The 21619-nt window shown below is 45.7% G+C and overlaps 1 protein-coding gene across 1 annotated transcript in view; it reads left to right on the top strand.

Annotated features, from left to right (window-relative positions):
* LOC310791456 (multiple epidermal growth factor-like domains protein 10) overlaps positions 1-21619 on the top strand; it is a gene marked incomplete at its 3' end in the record, with an annotated part of 114942 nt that overhangs the window by 16744 nt on the left and 76579 nt on the right. The window contains exon 4 of the mRNA XM_083653147.1: positions 4698-4790. Within this exon, the coding sequence (XP_083509273.1) occupies positions 4698-4790 (93 nt within the window). The remainder of the gene's footprint in view (positions 1-4697; positions 4791-21619) is intronic.

Below are 21619 nucleotides of genomic sequence, written 5' to 3'. Positions count from 1 at the left end.
TTTTTTGTTTTTTTTTATTGTTAGTGAAACTATAACAACACAGCAACTCTTCGGCATATCTCTATCAAATTAAACCGTTTTAAATAGTTTGTTTGAAGTGGTTTCGGCTTCTTGTACCGTCGTTTACTATGGTGGGTTTCCCCTAAAGAGGGGCGCGGCCTTGGAGCTGGGCGCTTGAAGACGCGACGCAGTTCTGGTCTATGCTCTCTTTTTCAGGAGTGCCCTGTTCACATTCACGCACACATTCACGCCTGGAAGCTGACCGGTACAACCACAGTCTGATCTGTTGGCCACTGAGCAGCTCCACTGGAGCGGTTGGGGTTAAGGGCCTTGCTCAAGGGCACCTCAGTGGTGGTAATGAGGGAGGGGCAAGCGCTGCCTTTTTCACTTTCCCCGCCCAGATTTATCCTGCCGGTCCCGGGGATTGAACCGACGACCTTCTGGTCACAAGCTCGCTTCTCTAACCATTGGACCACCACTGCCCCAAAATAATAATAATAATGTAATCAGATTACAGTTAGTAATTGGAGTGAATGAGATGTCGCAACTCTTCTATTCTACGGCTCTGAGCAAGACAAAGGAGAAAGAAAACAGAGGTGGGAGCGCACACACAGTTTTACGGCCTTCCATTGGTTGATTCTGCTCCCAATCAAATTTTGATTGGCAGCAGAATCAACCAATGGAAGGCCGTAAAACTACTTCCAACGGTTCAAGCTCAGTTTAGTCTCACTGGTAAGGTTTCTGTCTGCATTTAAACCATTACGAGCGATGCAATCGTTCAGAACAGGCACATTTTGAACAGGCATTATCAGTGAGTGAGTGAGCAAGCGAGTGAGTGTGAGAGAGAGAGTGAGTGAGTGAGTGAGTCTATCTGTCTGTATGTGTGTGTGTGTGTGTGTGTGTGTGTGTGTGTGTGTGTGTGTGTGTGTGTGGGGTGTGTGTGTGTCCTTCACATATCTTGAGATTCACACTGGGCGGGTGTGTTGCTGGGGACCCAAGGACGTGCAGTGTGGGATTCGGCGCAATTTGGGCACTTTTCTTAAATGTGAATATTTTCTGGCTTCTCTCTTCTATAACAGTAAACTGAATATATCTTTGGGTTGTGGACAAAACAAGACACTTGAGGACACATTGATCGACATTTCTTCACCATTTTCAGACATTTTATAGCCCAAACAACTACGGTAATCGATTGATCGAGGAAATAATCGACAGATTAATTGATCATTAAAATAATCGTTAGTTGCAGCCCTACACACCATACCGATCACGTCATCTCACATTGGGTTTCGCACCGTTACCAAGCTTCTTTCTCTCCTTTACTTTATTTCCTCCTCATCCTGGCGCTCTCCCGCGGACACCTTTGTCCTCTCGCCTCTGACGTTCATCTCCGCTCAAGATAAGGACCCAGCGAGACGCGGCAGCCCCGTGAAACCCTGCGTCGTTTATCATACCCCGATAGAGTCGTTTGTTTTGAAGCGTCAGATAGTGTATGACAGCTCTCAACTGTAAGGTCACACCCTAATGAAATATTATAGCAGAAGAAAAGCTTCAAGTGAAAATGAAGATGTCACTGTTCTCTTATCTGTTTGCTGTATGACTCAGATAATATGCATTACACTCTATCAGGGGACTTGTGTACAGCAGCATCTAACCGTATCAAAACAAAGTATTTATTTTAAGGTTGGTGAATATATACATAGTAACAGCCAGTCACAATTTGTACTGCTGATAGATTAATCTATGGATCATTGATATATTTATCTGCCAACCCCAAACAACTGTATGAAACGACACAGCTTTAACGAGCTGGTTCGGATCCAAATGGCATCTGGGCTAATTATTGCGGTCAACTTCGGGCCTGTAAGTTTCACTCTCCTATGTGTTATACCAAACTCAGTACAAAAAACTGTCGGTTTTACTGTTTACTTGAAGCTCAGACCAGATCTGTGTCATTGATATACTTGTTTGTTCACAAAATTCACGTGCATTCACGTTCATTGTTTTGACTTGCTGTGTGCGCCCAATTCCGGTTGCGTGACGTCAGGGTGTCCCCAAGAATGCGGAAGTGCCAAAAACTGCAGCTCCTTGAATGGCCACTTGAGTCGTTCCCCATTCACTCCCATATTAAAATGCCCGACTTTACAGCATCAATAAACATGTTTACAGCCTGGCTTAAAAAAAACAATTTTGGTCTCTATAGATAATTCCACCTCTCATGACAACTGCACAGGGGGTGACTTTATATAATACATGTAGATGATAAAAAAGATTGTTTTGGGGCGTGATTGACAGTTTGCCTGTCCAGTGATCACACAGCTCAGTGATCACGGACCAATAGCAAGCGACGCTCCGGCTCTGGGAAACCCCCTCTCGTCCAAATATGGCAACAAATTATGTCACCTCTGGCTCCAAAAAACCAAGATGGAAGCAGCCAAAATGCCAAACCCTAGGCTTCTCACATTTATTTGCTCCCAGATTGCATTAATGATTCCAATAAACTAAGGGATTCCAATAAAATAAGGTCTCTCTCTTTCCTCTAGAGGTGGTGATGGTAAAGGCCAGTGCCCGGTTGCATAAACCTTCGTCCCGTCGCAATATATTTCCCTAAGCTGAGGGCTTCACTTAAAGCCTCTTAGGCTTTCTCCTTGCCTACGTGTTTAGACTGAGGGTTTGATGGCAGTTACGTTTCACTCTTCGACTGCTTGTGCTCAACACAACACACAAACACATGATTGTCTCCCACCACCGACTGGAAAGTCCCACACGCACAAAAAACTCCAACAATGAACACTTGCTGGACAGCTGGCAACGCATGGTTCCTCCTGGTTTGGTGCTCGAAGTCCGGTTGAAGTTTTGAAGCTATTTTGAGGATGGACTGACGGTCAAATCTATACTCCTTCAAAAGTTGCGCATCATTCCTCCATGTCCAGTGGGTTTTGCCCGTCTCGAAAAATGCTTCACGGTATCTCCTCCTCTTGAATTACCATAAATTCAGCCATGTTCAACAAATAATTTCACACAAATTGTCACATTTAAGTGACGGTTATATATCCCTTAAGATTTCCTGAGGAAAATGGCATAAGGGAATACTTAAGTAGATAAGGGCAAACACTCAGAGAGATCTAAGCGTTTTCTCTTACAATATCCTAAGGGAATCCTTAGGTGATTTTATGCAACTATGTTTTTCCTAAGGGATACTTTGAAGGAAATGTAAGGGCAACCTTAGCTTAAGTGGCTTTATGCAACCGGGCACAGGTCTGTAAACAGTTAGTGTCCCATTGATGTAAGTGGACAACGATTTCTAATTGTAATTCTTCCGTCACCTGCTTATTGAGTGTTGTCGCTATTACAATGACGGCAACAGGTAATTAGCTTCAGGTATCCTGTCTCCCTCTCATGTCTCGTCCCTCTCGCTCGTTGAACACTGTGTTAGCTCTCATCATGACCAGTATAATACAGGTAATTAGGTGTTTTCACCTTGTGAGTCTGTATGTGTGTATATGTCTGTGAACAGATTCAAAGTGTCACAGCTGTACAAGATGCCGTCACGAGCCTTTACACGTGTGTAGTTGAGATCACAATGAAGGCCGAGATCGAAGATGGATGTGGTCTGAACAACGGGGACGGAAGTGTGTGTGTGTGTGTGTCCCCACTTTACGCCCTGTCCCACATTTGTTTTAAATGGCGGGTGTCACAGCTGGTGTGATCCCATCGCAAATAACATGACGGCACGGTGGCTCAGTGGTTAGATCACTGTTGCCTCACAGCAAGAAGGTCCCGGGTTCGAACCCCGGTCCGTCCCAGGTCCTTTCTGTGTGGAGTTTGCATGTTCTCCCCATGTTCGTGTGGGTTTCCTCCTATGTTAGGGTACTCCTATCAGTGCCCCTGACCAAGGCAATGTCAAAAAGAACTGGCGTTGGTCCTCGGGCGCTGCACTGCGGCTGCCCACTGCTTCTAATTCTGAGAAGGTTCCTAGTAGAGGATGGGTCAAATGCAAAGGATGAATTTCCCCACGGGGATAAATAAAGGATAACTTAACTTAACTTAACTTAAATTTAGTATCCAAACATGATTATAGAAATAGAAATACTTTACAGGGTTCATGGTGAGCCAAATCTATTTGGAGACCAACAGCGAATAAACAAATGTGCACATTAGGAAAAATCAGCTAGCAGCCTATTCTCTGAAGAGTTAAATTTGCTATTACATTAGAGGCATTTCTTCATCAAAGGTCTGCAAAGTAGAGGTTTAGTGTGATTCTGCATGCATCTCCAATACATGTCAATAGAACTGCCCTTAAAGTCTGGCCCCAAGCAGAACGTTGGTATGATGTATAATGACTCTTCCTTCTTTTATAGGTTCCTTGCTGCTACCTAGGCAACTGACACACACCTCATGATAAATAGCCTGGGTTTTGTAAGGTGTTGTTGCTAGATCAGCACACAGATAATGTCAAAATGTCCAGATAACATTGATCCAGTTGTCTATCTCATACTGTAGATTAGATTGTCCCTCCAGCACGCGACTCTACACATGTTTTTACTTGATTTCGGCACTCTGGTTAGTTAGTTTGAGACCCAGCTGTGATGGACAGGGTCATACAGGAGCAGCACTTGATCATAGTCAGGCATAGAGCCGTAGAGACTGCCTCCAGACGTTAGTGTTTGATGTTCACATTGTGCTCCTCTCCTCAGCGCTCTGCACTGAAGAGTGTGCCCACGGACGCTGCGTGTCTCCTGACACCTGCCAGTGTGAGCCAGGCTGGGGAGGAGTGGACTGCTCCAGCGGTGAGTAGTACACACACAGCCCGGGCCTCAACCAACAGAGAAGACACAACCAAAAATAAGTTATGGCGCTGACATGTTCACTGTAAACAAATCCTATAGGACTGGTGGCTTGCCATGGGTTCTTGAAATCCTTCAAAGTTTGTGAATGGGGGGAGGGCGGGCTCAAGGCCTTGAAAGGAGATTGACATACATAGATATGTGTCATTGAAAGTGCTTGAAATCATATATTTTGTGCAAGAATACTTATAGAACTCTTATAGAAATTGACGTTCTTTTGATTTTTTTTTTTACTTAACATTAGTAAATAGGCGACAGTCCGCTGTAGGCATGTTTCCCTTACCTTAACTAGGTGCCCTTAACACAATTAACCGCACATTGAGAAAGGGAAACGTTTGTGGAGCCAGTAGCGCAAACTGTAAATAAACCTATGGACTGTTCAGGTGAGGTTTGATGATAGTTCAGTTTGGTTGGTTGGGTGGAAGAGGAGGCAGGGCCGAGACTGGACTGGACTGGACTAGACTAGACTAGACTAGACTAGACTAGACGCGCTGGAGCCCAGTTTGGGCATGCAAGTCAGTCACTTTTAGACACGCACAGTGCGGCTAAGCATGACGTTGTGGGTGTTCCGGTCTTGAAGGCCTGGTGTGCTGTCTTATTGCTCGTACATCATGTCTCTCGTTGTTGCTGTCTGTTGCGTTGTTTCACCGCCGAATAATCACCCGCACGCTAAGAGGCTAGGCACACAGTGAGTGACGCCACCGCCAGGAGTCATGGAAGACACGTACATACAATGGCATCAAACACAAACAGGAAACACAACATATTCACACATGCAAAAACCAGCTCCACAGGAGAAGGAAGGACAAATACAAGGGACGCCACTCGTGACCGTAACACTTCACATCCATAGCTCTCGTCCTTCTCATGGCGGCTGCGCACCTGAAAAACTCCAGCACTTTAGCAAACACTCTGGGACACTTCAGCTTTGAACATCCGCCCAACAAGAAAAAAGAACACTAGAATCTGCCAGTAATTTTGGTTCCTCTTCAGCCAAACCTGGTGATGTAACGCGGTACCGTGCTGTTCTGCACAACCTCGCAATCATGTCCTTTTGGTCGCACGCACTCCGTTGCGTCCGTTTCCCTGTGAAGTGCGAACCAGTCGATGAATACTGTATGAATTATGACATGCCATTATGGCTGATATGGCTATGGTTTAGTATTGATCTCCACTCTCAATCCAACAATACAACTAATCGATGACTCTTATCGGCAATGTAGGAACACTAGAGATTAATAAGCACGCCATAGAACAGGGATGTCACAGAAATGTTTAATTTATATGTAAAACGTCATAATGTCATTTGCTTTTGTTTGACTTGAGAACAAAGTGTTGCGGGGGTGGTGGGGGGGGGTGGTGGTGTTGGGGGAGGTATTGATTCTCACTGAGTCACAGAGCCCCTTTGACCTTTGACCCCTCTTGTTATTGGTGCGCTCCAGCCTCCCCATTGTTTACCTGCTTTTATTGCTGCTCTGGGGCCGGGGGGAGTGAGGCCATGACAGGAGTGAGGTAAATCTCCCAGCAGTTAGACTTAGGCCAAGGTGGAAGCATGAGGTATTGACTGTCCAATAATGTCCCTGTTTAAGGAAAGGAGCGGAGGTAAACACCACCAACTCCATCTAGCAGTTGGTTTCACTCTGGAAGTGTAGTTGGCTTAACCCATTGATACCTGATGCAGCATTTGTGTGTGTATCCCTTTAAGACCGCGAACCGCGTTAACGCGGTTCGCGGTCTTAAAGGGATACGCACACAAATGAGGGATATACACGCAAATGCTGCATCAGGTATCAATGGGTTAAATCTCTGTTTGTCTCATATAGGCGCCTGTCCATCTCTGTGTCTGTCTCCGTGTGTGCCTTTCTGACTATCCATCATTCCCTCTTCCCTTTCTTAGTGAAGTAAAACGTTTTAGAGCTGCAACGATTAGTCAATTAATCAATTAGTCGATAGTCAGAAAATGAATCGCTAAATATTTTTTTATATTTGATTAATCATTTAGATTTTTTTTTATATAATTCTTTTGAATATTTGAAGATATATAATCTAATATTTTCTGTTTTTTCTGTCTTCTATGACAGTAAACTGATTATCCTTGGGTTGTGGACTTTGTTGGTCAGGTCACATAATCTTGGGCTTTGGGGAAATGTGATTGACATTTGTCACCATTTTATGACATAATTAATCGATTAGTGGAGAAAATACTCACCAGATTAATTGACAATGATCATAATCGTTAGTCGCAGCCCTACTTGCATTGCAGATGCAAGACGCGGTACTGTATGACAGACTGAGAAACAACTCCTTTGCAGTGTCTCATGTTAGATGAATACATCACAGCATGAAGAGTCTGCCTCCCCAGCGCCCCCTACAGTAGAATTTGTCATTAAGCTTATTACCCGAGGGAAAAACGTATTTGCCTCCCGCGGGGATATTGAGTTTGTTCTTACAGCGCCTCCATTTTATTTATGCGTGCTCTCACCTGATTGGTCTGAGGAAATTGGTCCTCTGATCAATAACAGATTTTAAGGCCTCATGTTCAGATTTTGTTTTCAAAATCCACTGTGGCTCAGCATGAGAATCATGTTCTTCGTGATGTTTTGCCAGCACATGTAGTTTGGCTTAAAAGGTATTTTTTGAATGAATGTGAAGTCGTAACCATCCCGGGGCGCTGGTTGGCCGACAGCTATACTCTAATTCTAATGAGATAAACCTGCTGACGAGTGGAGGCTTTCCAGGTCAAATGCTGCACGCTGACCTGATTCCATGGATTTTTACCAATTGTTTACTAAGGGCAGCCAATAGGGCTGCAACTAACAATCGTTTGGTCTATTCAATGTCACAAATTTGGTGACAAATGTTGATCGCTTTTCCCCCGGCAAAGCCAAAGATGACATGCTCAAATGTCTCCTTTTGTCCCGACCAACAGTCCACAACCCAAAGGTAATAATCAATTTACTGTCATAGAAGACCAAATAAACCAGAAAACATTCACATTTAAGAAGCTTGAGAACATTTTAGTATTTTTCTTCTTCTTAATTAAAATTAGTCTAAACAATGAATCAATTAAAAAGAAAATTGTTGATTCATTTCCTGTTGATCGACTAATCATTGCAGCTCGAGGAGCCAATCAGGACCAGGTCCACTTCTGATGCATTCAAACCGTAGACTGTAAAATAAGATGGATGTGGGTTTCTGAAGGGCTGTTTTGAAGCCAAAAGTTAGGGTGTACGAGTGCCGCCATGTTGTCAGTTTTTGGAGTTTGAGCAGCTAGCGCAAGACCGGGGGGTTCACATAGAGGCTCAGCTATTGGTCCGTGATCGATGAGCTGCGCGATCACTGGACAGGTAACCTGTCAGTCATGGAGAAAATCACGTGGTTGCACACAAGCTATTGCTGCCTGCCTCGGAGCTTAAATTCACTCAAATCTTTATTGACAATTGTCAATAGCCAGAACCGTTCGCATGGGCTGACAAGCAGTTTTATTTTCTATTTTACACGCACAGTGTGAGCACTCAGGTCGGGCTTGACGGTCGGACCGCGCAGTGTGAGCACATAACTCGTCAGCTTTGGTTTTACATCACAGACGATTTACTCATACTCATACTCGTACAGTGTTTGCCCAGCTTAACTGAAGAAGCAATGGCTCTCTGTGACTCAAATGCCACATCGTTTCCAGTGTGCTCACTGAATACGGACACTGACGTAAAGAAGGGACAGTCACAGGATCGTCCTGTGTTGTCTTCTAGCTAACCGGATTAGCCGCTAACGCCGAGTGTGAGCCTCAGCTGTCTTCCCTCTCCAAACTCCAGTCCAGTTGAAGGACTTTGTTGGTGTGCCAAACAGCATAAAGTACCTTGGAGAGAAGAAGTGTGCTGAAGACAACCGAGAGAAGGAAAACAATGGAAATGAAGAAGAAGGAGAAATAGACTGCCTACAGGTCCTTACACACCGGGAGCGTTTTTTTTCTTCTTGCGTGCAATTAATTCGCACATCAATCATATTTTTCAAACCTATATCAGTCAATGCAACCGTGCATACCAACGGGGAAGTTTCGCTGAGCGTTTATTTTCTCAGACCAAGGTCGGTTTTTCAGAGATTCGCTTCCGACGTGTACAGATCTGTTGCTGTGATTGACAGGTGGGTCAAAATTCACAATTTTGTGCTGTATATTGGCATCGCTTTTTTTTTTTTTTTTCCCTGATTTTTTTTTATCCCCCATTAGTTCTAATTTAGATTTATTCATCCTGGTTGCTGCTCCACACTCTGCCGATCTGGGGAGAGCCGAAACTAGCTCCATGCTTCCTCCGAGACATGGGCAGTTAGCCAGCCGCTTCTTTTCACCTGACAGGGGAAGCTTCACCGGTAGGACATAGCATGTGGGAGGATCACGCTATTCCAACGAGTTCCCCTCCCTCCGAACAGGCGCCCCTAATGACCAGAGGAGGCACCACATCAGCGACCAGGATATTGCATGTTTTTGGTGAGGGGATCCTATATGAAGGAAATCCCCAGGGGGCATGGGGAGAACATGCAAACTCCACACAGAAAGGCCCTTTTGACGACCCCACCGGGGCGGTGGGCACTCAAGGACATGTGGACAGGCACGCACTCCTCCAGCGCTCACAGCGTCCCAGGTGGGAATCGAACCCAGGGCCTTCTAGCTGTGAAGCGACAGCGCTTACCACTGCGCCACCGTGCCCCCTTATTGGCATCGCTCTTGGTGTCACGCCCCTCAGCATGACCTAAGGGAGTTTAACGTTAATGGCAAAATGAATGGGGAATTCACTCCCTCCCTATAGGAAGAGGCAGAGAGGAATAGAAAATATGATGACGCATGATTTGCATGAAGATTATGATGATGAGAGAGCAGATAGTCGAGAACAATGAGCAGAAGATGAAGAAAAAGTACATTGCATAGACGCAGCATAATGAGATGGTAATTTAAGATAAAGATGCTTTACATAACCGAGGAGAAGAAAAGAAAATGACCTCATATGCGAATCTCTGAAGACGTGATTTCAGATTTCAGGAGTGACAAAGATGTTACTTGTATTCGCCCTATTTTATGACATAAATGAGAAATAAAAAGCAGAACAGATTGGAGTGTTGGGAGTAGTAGGGGGTTGACAGGTTCTTACTAAGGTTACACACTAATTTATTTCGTCATTTTCGCACAAAAAGCGGAGAAAATTGCATTTTTGTAAGACATTTTCAAGGATCCTGAACCAAATCCATTGGGCGGATACTGTCCACTGTCACACCGGAATCTGCAGAACAAGCCAGGGCCAGGTCCAGGTTCAGGTTCAGGTTCAGGTACCAGTACTGCCCAAGTTGCCCACCTATTATTTCTACCAGCCCACCCTAATATAGCAGGCTAAAACTGGCCCTGAGCAGTAATAACAACAACAATGGCAGCCACCATAGATGAGATAGACACGGCTATCGATGCTGTTTTAAACCGATTAAACCACTTTGAAATCGGAACAGCGCTCTGCTTTGAAGACATTTACTCAAAGGTTAGATGTTTTTTTGTGTTCTCCTGCCTGGATTAGATCAGGCCGATACGTTGGTCTTGAGTGATCGGTCAGGGAAAATGTCAGAAATAGAAGATGGAATGATGCTATCAGGCAGGTTTATTTCCTCTCTTCAAAGACAAAGCTCAAAACCCTGATGAGAGCGCGCGATTCTCATTGTGAATCCCACCCTTTATCCTCTCCTCTGTATTTCAACTCCGCTGCAAATTTTGGCCACTGAGAGCTGATGAATGAACGCTTTACAATATGCCTACATTCTCCCATTCACACACATTGATACACCAAGCTACCACGCAGGGTGCTGATGCAGCCATCAAGCTACCACGCAAGGTGCTGACGCAGCCATCGGGAGCAATTTGGGGTCAGTGTCTTGCCCAAGGGCACTTTGACATGCGTACATACTGGAGGAGCGGGGGATCAAACCACCGACCAAAGCGATTTAGTGGACAACCCGCTTTATAACCTGAGCCACTAGCCACCAGTTTTGTCATGGAAACTGGCAATGCCATACAGTACATTCATGTCTTAACTACTGATGAACCATTTGAAGCTTTTGAGATCAAAATAACGTTTCATGTGTGACCTTCCTCTGTGATGGAGGAACTTTTATTGAGAGACAGAGAGAAAAACTTTCTCACATCAAATGGACATTATTGGGCAGTACATCATATCCCATTCACTGCCCTGGATAAAATCCCACTATGGCAGCACAATACGCATTTTAATCATTTTCTCTTTTTGCAGGAGATCACAGCTTTTGTGATCAATGTATCATCATAGCTATGAGACACACCGCTCTTTACTTTAGCCGCGGTCTCCCCCCCCCCCCTCCTGCCAAACCTGCACTGCATCTCTTACTTTAGCTGCGGTCTCCCCCCCCTCCTGCTAAACCTGCACTGCATCTCTTACGTTAGCCGCGGTCTCCCCCCCCCCCTGCTAAACCTGCACTGCATCTCTTACTTTAGCCGCGGTCTCCCCCCCTCCTGCCAAACCTGCACTGCATCTCTTACTTTAGCCGCGGTCTCCCCCCTTCCTGCTAAACCTGCACTGCATCTCTTACTTTAGCCGCGGTCTCCCCCCCTCCTGCCAAACCTGCACTGCATCTCTTACTTTAGCCGCGGTCTCCCCCCCTCCTGCCAAACCTGCACTGCATCTCTTACGTTAGCTGCGGTCTCCCCCCCTCCTGCTAAACCTGCACTGCATCTCTTACTTTAGCTGCGGTCTCCCCCCCTCCTGCTAAACCTGCACTGCATCTCTTACTTTAGCCGCGGTCTCCCCCCCTCCTGCCAAACCTGCACTGCATCTCTTACGTTAGCCGCGGTCTCCCCCCCTCCTGCTAAACCTGCACTGCATCTCTTACTTTAGCCGCGGTCTCCCCCCCTCCTGCCAAACCTGCACTGCATCTCTTACTTTAGCCGCGGTCTCCCCCCCTCCTGCTAAACCTGCACTGCATCTCTTACTTTAGCCGCGGTCTCCCCCCCTCCTGCCAAACCTGCACTGCATCTCTTACTTTAGCCGCGGTCTCCCCCCCTCCTGCCAAACCTGCACTGCATCTCTTACGTTAGCTGCGGTCTCCCCCCCTCCTGCTAAACCTGCACTGCATCTCTTACTTTAGCTGCGGTCTCCCCCCCTCCTGCTAAACCTGCACTGCATCTCTTACTTTAGCCGCGGTCTCCCCCCCTCCTGCCAAACCTGCACTGCATCTCTTACGTTAGCCGCGGTCTCCCCCCCTCCTGCCAAACCTGCACTGCATCTCTTACGTTAGCCGCGGTCTCCCCCCCTCCTGCTAAACCTGCACTGCATCTCTTACGTTAGCTGCGGTCTCCCCCCCTCCTGCTAAACCTGGACTGCATCTTCAAAATAATCTCATAAAAAAGTTGTGAAACAAGCGGCAACTGAAACGTGAGTGGAGACGAAATGTGAAATATGTGAAAATTACATTCCTCCACAGTGAATTGAATTCTGTGGCAATAACACCACTTGGATTCTGTAAGAAACGGCAAACACACACACACACACACACACACACACACACACACACACACACACACACACTTTTTTGTTTTATTCCAGAAGCTGGGTATTGAACTCCGGTCGCCGGTCTTGAAGCCAAACTCGTCCGCCGCCCGACAACCACAACACCTTGACTTTCCACTGTGCTGCTTCGACGTGACACTACTTCTTGACACTACTTGTTTTTTTCAACACTTTATTTGTAACTTTGTCATCGATCAGATATGACATCGGTATAAAATGTTCTCGAGTCACAAATATCCACAGAAAAATAATCCCAAAAATAACCATAGACAGAACAAAACCAAAATCAACATGACAAACAGATCACAAAAAACAACAAACATGTAAGCAAAAACAAAAAAAAGTGCACCATAGCAGATTCATCGATCACATGAGGTACTCCTAAACTGACAAAGATTAGACCACGGACCCCCATTTGATAGGATTTTGTCCCATTGCCACATATGATCATAAGATTGATGCTTTTAGATGTTTTATTACAGAAAGTGTATAAAACTCATGACCAAAATAGTCATTGTGTTACTTTATAGCAAAAATAAATTACCCCCCTTTTGGCTGGGGATCCCCTGGAACCCCCTCAAGGACCCCTGGGGGTCCCGGGACCCCCATTTGAGAACCACTGCATTATAGGACAGTCCACAGGCAGGAGTAGGAGCTCATAGTTCTAGTTCCAGACCAGGTAAACTATTCACATGTGTCCCAATGACACTACTTCTTGTGTATAGCCGTGCCTCCTTCGTGTAACCATTTCCTCCTGGGAAAATGGAATTTAAACACTTTCGTTGCCACCAACACATAATTTCGTCTTAACCAGAGCCGTGTAGATCGAAGAGTCCCGACATCTCCATTCACTCTAATGGACCAGTTTTTTACTCTCAAGAGTTCCAGGAAGTAAGGTCCTGGATTAAGCAGCACTGTCGCGTTGCAGCAAAATGGACAGTTTGTGTTGTACTTTGAATTTCTTTTTTTTTTCTTGAATCAAATTGTACATTATCAGCTTTATTTTAGCATGCAAAAGTAGCACGAGACCCTTTCCTGGCTGTTCATTGGCTAATCAGTCAGGCATTTTGGTCCTCCGCTGACGCCACTCTCTCTCTAGAGGACACTCGTCTTAACAAGTCGTGTTCCTTTCACGTATTATTTGTGTGCGATCGGGTTGTGCGTCTTTGACGATCGCAAAGGTGGCGGAGAACAGCCGAACCTGAAGGAACGCGGCTGTTTTAATCCCGGTGTTTGTGCCATGCTTTACCTATTGTGCTTATACCTTCTTTCTCCCCGCCCCCTTTTTTCTTTAACTTCCTACTGTACAACCACGATAACGTGTCAAGGTCGAGTTGTCCAGTGTAGATTGCTGAGACAACAGCGCGGCTGTCAGCGGCCAGCGTGGGAGCCCAATCTCTACTGTGCCTCGACACGCCATTTATCAGAGCTGGACTCATGCAGATGGAGGCAACACACACGCACACACACACACACACACACACACACACACACACACACACACACACACACACACACACACACAAGGCTGGTCTCATTCACTGTTCGTACTTATACCTACGCAAATTAATGCACTATGAGTTTGTTTCTCCCACGTAATGTATGAGGTGCAGTAACCAGCAGGGGGTGATATAGGCACTAGCTGCCTTAAATAAACTGGTAAGGGTATCGGGGACAGGGGCGGCGGAGGGCGTAAATATTTCTCGTTCTCGGAGTTTGATTCCCAGTAGTTCCATTTAAATTTAACATTTTTTCTTATTTAACCCTAATGAAACCCTAACCTTAACCAAGTTGTTTTTCTTTGCTTCAACATAACTGTTACAAGTTTACAACCAAGATTTGGGACGTAATACAACGTTTTCAAAAAGGTCGTGTTTGCTCACGTGCACTAGGTCACTCGTGTTGTTGAAACCAGAAAGCTTTTATTGTGAAAGTTATGACCGGAAAACAAACGTCATTCTGACTAGCTTTATACACTCTAGGGCTGTAACAATACGTCTATTCGTACTGAACCGTTACGAGGCTTTAGGTTCAAAATGCATTGCAAACCGAATGAATTTTTCAGTGCACAAGGAGGATATCATGATAAACTAAAACTCAGATGAAAAAAAAGTTGTACTTGTCGTAAATTAAAATTTAGACTAGACTGTGAAGACAATAAAATAATATAAGATAAATAAAAAATAAATAAAATCAAAATAAATCAAGGAAATTTCTCTGGCATTTCTGCTTCTTTGCTGTATTGAAAACGTACTGAACCATGACACCACTGTGTTGTATTGAACCAAAAGGAACATTTTGTGAACCGTCACTCCCCTATTACACACATGCATAAGCAGCCAATAAAGCATGCATACAAGCAGGCAGCCAGGTGAGCAGTGAGCAGGCAGGCAGGCATGTACGCGTCTGTACGCGTGCGCACACACACATACATACACACACACACACACACACACACACACACACACACACACACACACACACACACACACACACACACACACACACACACACACACACACACACACACACACACACACACCTTGCCTACAGTTATGTGTTTGCCTCTGTTTGCTCCTTCCCAAGTCCCCATAAGAGCCCGGTTTCACATGCTCTTCCCTGCTGGCGTCCATGTTGGGAAAAGCCTGCCTGTCAAAGTGTACAACAACAACAACAAAATGCCTTCTTTTGCTTTTGGCTCCGGCGTTGTTGTTCTCTCTTTCCATTCCTCTGCCTATCTGTCTCTTCTCGCCTTATCTCTCGGTGCCACTCTTCGGCTCCTAAAGCTCCCTACAGATCTATCAGTGTGACTCCGCCACAGCTCTGCCTTTGATTTGTGTGTGTGCACTGTGTGTGTGTGTGTGTGTGTGTGTGTGTGTGTGTGTGTGTGTGTACTGTGTGTGTGTGTGTGTGTGTGTGTACTGTGTGTGTGTGTGTACTGTGTGTGTGTGTGTGTGTGTGTGTACTGTGTGTGTGTGTGTGTGTGTGTGTGTGTGTGTGTGTACTGTGTGTGTGTTTGTGTGTGTGTGTGTGTGTGTGTGTGTGTGTGTGTGTTTGTCTGTGTTTGTGTTTGTGTCATTCAGCCACTCCATAGTCCATATGAAGCCTTCTTTACCACTCACATTCACAGAGCAACGGGTGCAGCGGTAAATTCCGGGTCGCAGGTTCGAGCCCCCGTGTTACCTCCGGCTTGGCCGTGCGTCCGTACAGGCACAATCGGTCGTGTCGGCGGGTGGGAAGCCCGAGTTAGGGTATGTGGCCCGATCGCTGCACTAGCGCCTCCTCTGGTCGGTCTGTTTGGGGCGGAGGGGAACATCGCGATCCTCCCCCACACGCTATACGTTCTGCATGTACGACTGCAGGGGTCAAAGTCACAGCGGCCCCCCCGACAATGGATTTAACTGTCTCTAAAATATTCATCAGTGCTTGCCACAGGCGCCAGCTGCCGTACTGAGAGAACAGTTACTGATTTCTTTCCTTTCCACTTTTTAACAGTAATTTCTCTTGTTAATGCGGGACGTTCTCCTAAATCTACAGTAGCTGCGTTCAAGGCCGTATCGATGTGAGGAGCCTTGAAGTCACGCAGCAGACTGATCTATCGCAGTGAACAACTGTAACCGAGCTTTCTGCTGTGAAAACAAAAGTGACACTTAAGGAGGTACTGCACATTCAAACATGTTTTTTGAACTGTAAATTATACAGTATGACTGTCAGGGTTAATGCTGGTGCTAATGTTGAGATTCAATTCAATTCAATTTCAATTCGATGCATTGAAGCATTGTGATACAAATGACCTAATTCCACTAACCTTATTCAAATACCACGAGGTAATAAGGTTACCTAGCCTACTGTTAGTCTGTAGGGCAGCTGAAGATGAGTTATTAAATGTAAATGTTATCATCAGCGGTAGGAAATCCAAATACAAACAGCAACGTTTTTCTGTTCAGAGCAGCTTAACCTGACGCGAGATCACGATCTCACGAATTCAACTACCTCGCAACTAGGAGAGGAAGTGTGAAATTAGCCTACTTTTGACTTCATACATCCATTCATCCATTCAATCACCCATACTCTTAATCTGCCCCCAGATGACACACTATTTACAACCAACCCATTTAGCTAAACCAGCCAGCCGGCTACCTAAAGTTAGTTGTGTAAGTTGTATGTTGAAAGGAATCAAGTTGTAACTGACGCCAAAGTAAAGCTTGTTCATGGAAAATAACTTTTGCCTGTGGGGGGAGTTTGACCCATGGCCTCCCCTCGGTGGCTACGTTTCACCCTTTGACCGGCTGCCTGCCCGGTGTCCTTGTGGAAAACACTGGCTCGTGTCAGACAGCTCGACGTGCCGGAGAAACAAAGAGGCAGGTTTAGGAGGTTAAGTTCTTTTGTAACAAGACACGAGCGAGATGAAGGTGCAAGTAGAGGAGAAACGCGGGGAGGGAGAGGAACGTCCGTGACATGTTTTCCTGACGAGATAAGTTTTCAATTCCCACCGGCAGAACGGCGGTCCTGAATGAGACGAGAAGGTCAGTCCTCCAGTGGGAAGCGGAGGAGTCGAGGCCGCCTGGAGCCAATTCACCATGGGGAGGGAAGGTCTGAACTCCCAGTGGAGCCTGATAGTCTGCGATAAACACCAAACCCCCCGAGGATAAAGAGATCGTTTTTATTACAATTAGGCCTCAGCGATCACTCATCCTTGTTATTTAGTTCGTGTTTATGTCTGAAAGTGAACTACCTTCAAGGTCACACATTTCCAGTGTTAAAGCTTATTTATATTATAGGATTTACTTAAAGGGACACGCCAACATTTTGAGTTTAGGCCATTCGTCAGCTGTACTGATGGCCGCACGCAGCGCATGCGCCTCATGGCAAACGAGGAAGTAACTTCGGTCATAACTTCGGTCATACTCTGTTAGTTCGGTTACTCTTTGTTAGTTCTCGGTGTGTGTATTTACGACGAAAACGACCGTTTCACGTAACTTTAGATTATTTCATCGTGTGGTGAGTCCACGACTCACAACATGTACACGTGAGTGTTTTTGGTGCTGTTGGAATGTTCTATTTTGGGTTTACTAATGTTAACGTTACCGCTTGTTGCCTCGTTGCTTCGGGGGCTGCCATACTGTTTGGCCGGTTACGTTGTCAACTACGGGGCAGGTCCCTGATTGGCCGGTTACGTTGTCAACTACGGGGCAGGTCCCTGATTGGCCTGTGGACGTTGTCATTTCTGGAAATGGCTGGGGGCGGGCTGGAAACCAGACTGATCCGCAGAACGAGACAGAATGTGAGTTGACATGATCAGTATGGTTTATCAGGCTAACATAACACATCATTTCTTAACAATATCTCAATGACTAAAAATAGGTGAAATGCTACGTCTCATTCAATTTAGCAGTTCTATTCATATTTTGAAACTTGCTCAGAGAAAGCATTTGAAACGAAAACCATCATTCAGTCCAGCAGGTGTCATTGTGTTGAGCGTCGAGATCCAGTACATCTCTCTGAGAGAGTAGTTTTGGTAGATCACCTTCTCTGTCTGGAGTTACATGCTCAAGTCCAACAAAGTGCCTGGTGGCTGGAGAGCCATGGATAGCTTCATGATAGCGTTTGGCTACGGCATAGTCCATGTTCCCTGTGCGAATGGCTGCCTCCTGTTGTGATATGTGTTGTTTTTAAAGTTTACTGTAGATGTTGGAGTGCGACGCCGGGCGATAAACGACGCTGAATTCCCGCTGCTCTTCATCAGCAGCGACTTCATTAGGCGGCTCGTACCTGTCGCCCGTGCTGCAGAGGTGATACGCCGGGGTTAGCAGCCATTAGCCAGCCAGTCCTCTGGGCTTTGTCCTGCTCTCAACCTCATTCAGGAGGAGACGGCTGCCATTTTATGACGGAGTTCATTACCCAATAGACTGAGTTCAGGAAGTCATTAAGTCGCGCATTTTGCCCGGACGATTCAGTGGATCTCTTTGCAGAAGCAGAGGACAGCTATACGAGGAACTGCGGAGAGGATCGCTGAAGCTACGAAGACAGAACGAGTGATACAATGTAGTACTGACAGATACAGCCATGGAGATAAATAGAATGCATAGGGACACTGCATGAAATAGGCCACGCCCATCACGGGGGAAAGCTCTCCATTCACTTCCACACACCAGCGTCATTTTCCTTGGATTAAACATAGCTAAAAGCTGTTGTGTGGTGGGGCTGCGCAGAAAACAAATGTAAAAAAAAATCGCCAATTAACGTTTTTTTTGTACTCCCGAGCAAAACAAGGAAGCCATTGAGAATTGGTGAGAAGAAAAATGTGGATCTAGCTGTCAAGGAAGTAAGTTGGAGTGTTCATCGTCCGTATATATGATCTTTGTGTGCAACACGTGACATAGGAGAACGCCAGGATTGGGGGGGGGGGGGGGGGGGTGCGCTTCTCTCTCACACACACACACACACACACACACGCACGCACGCACACACACACGCACACGCACACGCACACAAAGCTGACGAATGGACTCAGCGCTGCCCCCACTGCCAAGTCCAATTAAGGGCTCCAGCCGCATCAGCATAGCCCTTCCTTACGTTTGGTCAAAATGAAGTTACCCCCCGACAAACTTTTAATCAAATTTTGGCTACAAACCCCCTCGGGGGCCGCCCGGCTTTTCTGCACTCCGCTCCGCTCGCTCCCCTCGCTGCTGTGTATGCCACGTCTTGTCTCCCACTGAATGTTTGATTCAGCTTGAGCTCATGAGGCGTGGGGGTTTCTCTTGCTTGTCGCCACGCGAAGAAAAATGATCCTTCAGCATTTTTCCTGCAGTTTGTTAAATTACAGCGGCGCACGAACACAATCAGAGGGCGTGTCCACCGAGAAGCTAACTGCCGAAATGTCACTGCTCTGCTTTGATCTTTTCTTCTCGCTCTCTCTCGCTCTATCACTCTCTCTCTCTCTCTCCCCCTCCCTTTGAGGTGTTAAATAATAACGGCGTACAGTTGTTTAGTGGGGAAAATGTCAGCAGCTAAGCTATTGGTAGGCTATGTGTTCAGGTTCAGGTGTGTTCAGGTAGGTACTACTGAAATATCCAAGCATTTCAGCAGAGTTGCAGGGAGCACTGACGGGATACATCTCAATCATCTGCAGAAGGTTGGGAAGGAAACGTCCCTGCAGAGTCGTTAGAAAGGGTGTGTGTGTCTCTAATGATGATGTGCACAGTGTCTCAGAAGCACCGTTCAATATAACGCATGCGGCGCAGTTCATAATGCTAATATCACAGTTTAATACTCTCAATGCATTATTACATTATTACATTTGAAGCCGCATCCATATGCACGCATGACAACAGAGCGGTTACTTTATCTTGATCGCTACATATTGATGCCTTACCTTATGATCAGTGAGGCTGCCGGCCCATCATTGCTGCAGTATGTATATACAGCACGCTGCACGCCTTGGCTGTAGCGATAGACTCACCGACAATGGCTGAATAACATTAGGTCCAAGGAGTGTTACTGTCAGTTACTGACACCACGATAAATACTTTTTCTGTGTAATTCAGTTTTTTCTTTAAAAAGTATTATATATATATAAATACTTTTTCTGTGTAATTCAGCTTTTTTCTTAATAATAGTATACTATATATATATATACATACTTGTATTGCCACAGTAGGTAATCAGATTACATGCGAGGAATTTGACTTGGTGTAAGTGTGCAGCCTAGTGGTCACATCAATAGACCTTATTCGCTAACCCCGGACAGCGCCATATTGTTGACATACCGTCCTGCAGCTGACAACTATAGTAACGGCCTTATTGTCGTTTCTGTTCCATTACAAAATAGCGATAGTGATGACAGCAATAAAAACCCCAGAGTTGTTGTTTGTATGCTGCCGTTAATGCCTGTAATAATAAACAAAAGAAAAAATGAGGTGAACAGACTTTGCTGTGAGGAGCTGTCAGAAAGTTTCACCTGTCTCTCCCAACTATCCACACACCTCTCCTGTGCTGCTGACGTATCCTCCGTCTCGCTCCCTTCACGTCTGTCGACGGTAGAGATAGAAACAAACCACGGGGACTTTATTGCTGTCATTACTACAGCCATGCCTAACGCAGGTCACCATCCGAACACAATTGGAACGATACAGGTAACGCTAACGGCGGCTAGCTTCCTATAAACGCTGCTCTCACATAGGCTGTCACTTAAGAGCTGCAGAGCTATGTCGAGAACATGGCAGAGGTGGGCGTGCCCGTACGTGAGCGACGTCAATCGAATAAGGTCTATAGTCAGAAGGCAAAAAAATATAGCAAGACAAAATCACAAAAAAATCTAAAGTGCAGTCCATTGTATCCAACACACACGAATAATAATAATGATAATAATAATACATTTTATTTATGGGCGCCTTTCAAGGCTCTCAAGGACACCGTACAGACATGGTTAAAACAAGCAGCAAGAATCAAGGCATAAAATACAAATACAAAATATAATTTAAAAACAACAATTAAGTAAAATAATTAGTAGAGAGAATAGGCCAGTTGAAAAAGGTGTGTTTTCATGTGTGATTTGAAGATGGAGAGAGAGTCAAGGTGTCGGATGTTTTGTGGGAGGGAGTTCCAGAGATGGGGGGCAGAGTGGCTGAAGGCTCTGGTGGTCAGCCGGGCAGAGGGTATAGAGAGTTGGAAAGCAGAGGAGGATCGGAGAGCGCGGGAGGGAGTGTAGGTGTGAAAGAGTTCAGAGAGATATGGAGATATGGAGGCCTTGAAGGTGAGAAGCAGAATTTTGTAGTCGATCCGGTATTTAACAGGGAGCCAGTGGAGCTGTTGAAGAACGGGAGTGATATGCTGAGTGGAAGGGGTTCTGGTAATGATACGGGCGGCTGAGTTCGAATCAGCAGCACCTGAGTGACAAACAGGAACCCTCAGTTCAAAAGGTGCACGGCGAAGTCAAAGAGAATAACACAAAGTTATGAATGGATCAAAATGTTCTGGCAAGAGAAGCAGCCATGACACGTCCAGCTGCTGCTGCTTTACAGTGACGTAGGATTGTGTGTGGGGGGGTATTCACCTCATGTAGCCACGCCCATTTGACCCGGTTGTGTGGTCGTTAGACGACTTCCGGCTAAAAAATAATAATAATAAAATAGCTGGCGGCTCCAATATCATCTAATGCTGAATTAACGAATAATTTAGCCAATTGTATGTAACATA

This window comes from Poromitra crassiceps, assembly GCF_964638095.1.
Source record: "Poromitra crassiceps genome assembly, chromosome: 16".
Lineage (NCBI taxonomy): Eukaryota > Metazoa > Chordata > Actinopteri > Beryciformes > Melamphaidae > Poromitra > Poromitra crassiceps.
The sequence above is the reverse complement of the archived record's forward strand: the minus strand, read 5'-3'. Positions and strand labels throughout refer to the sequence as shown.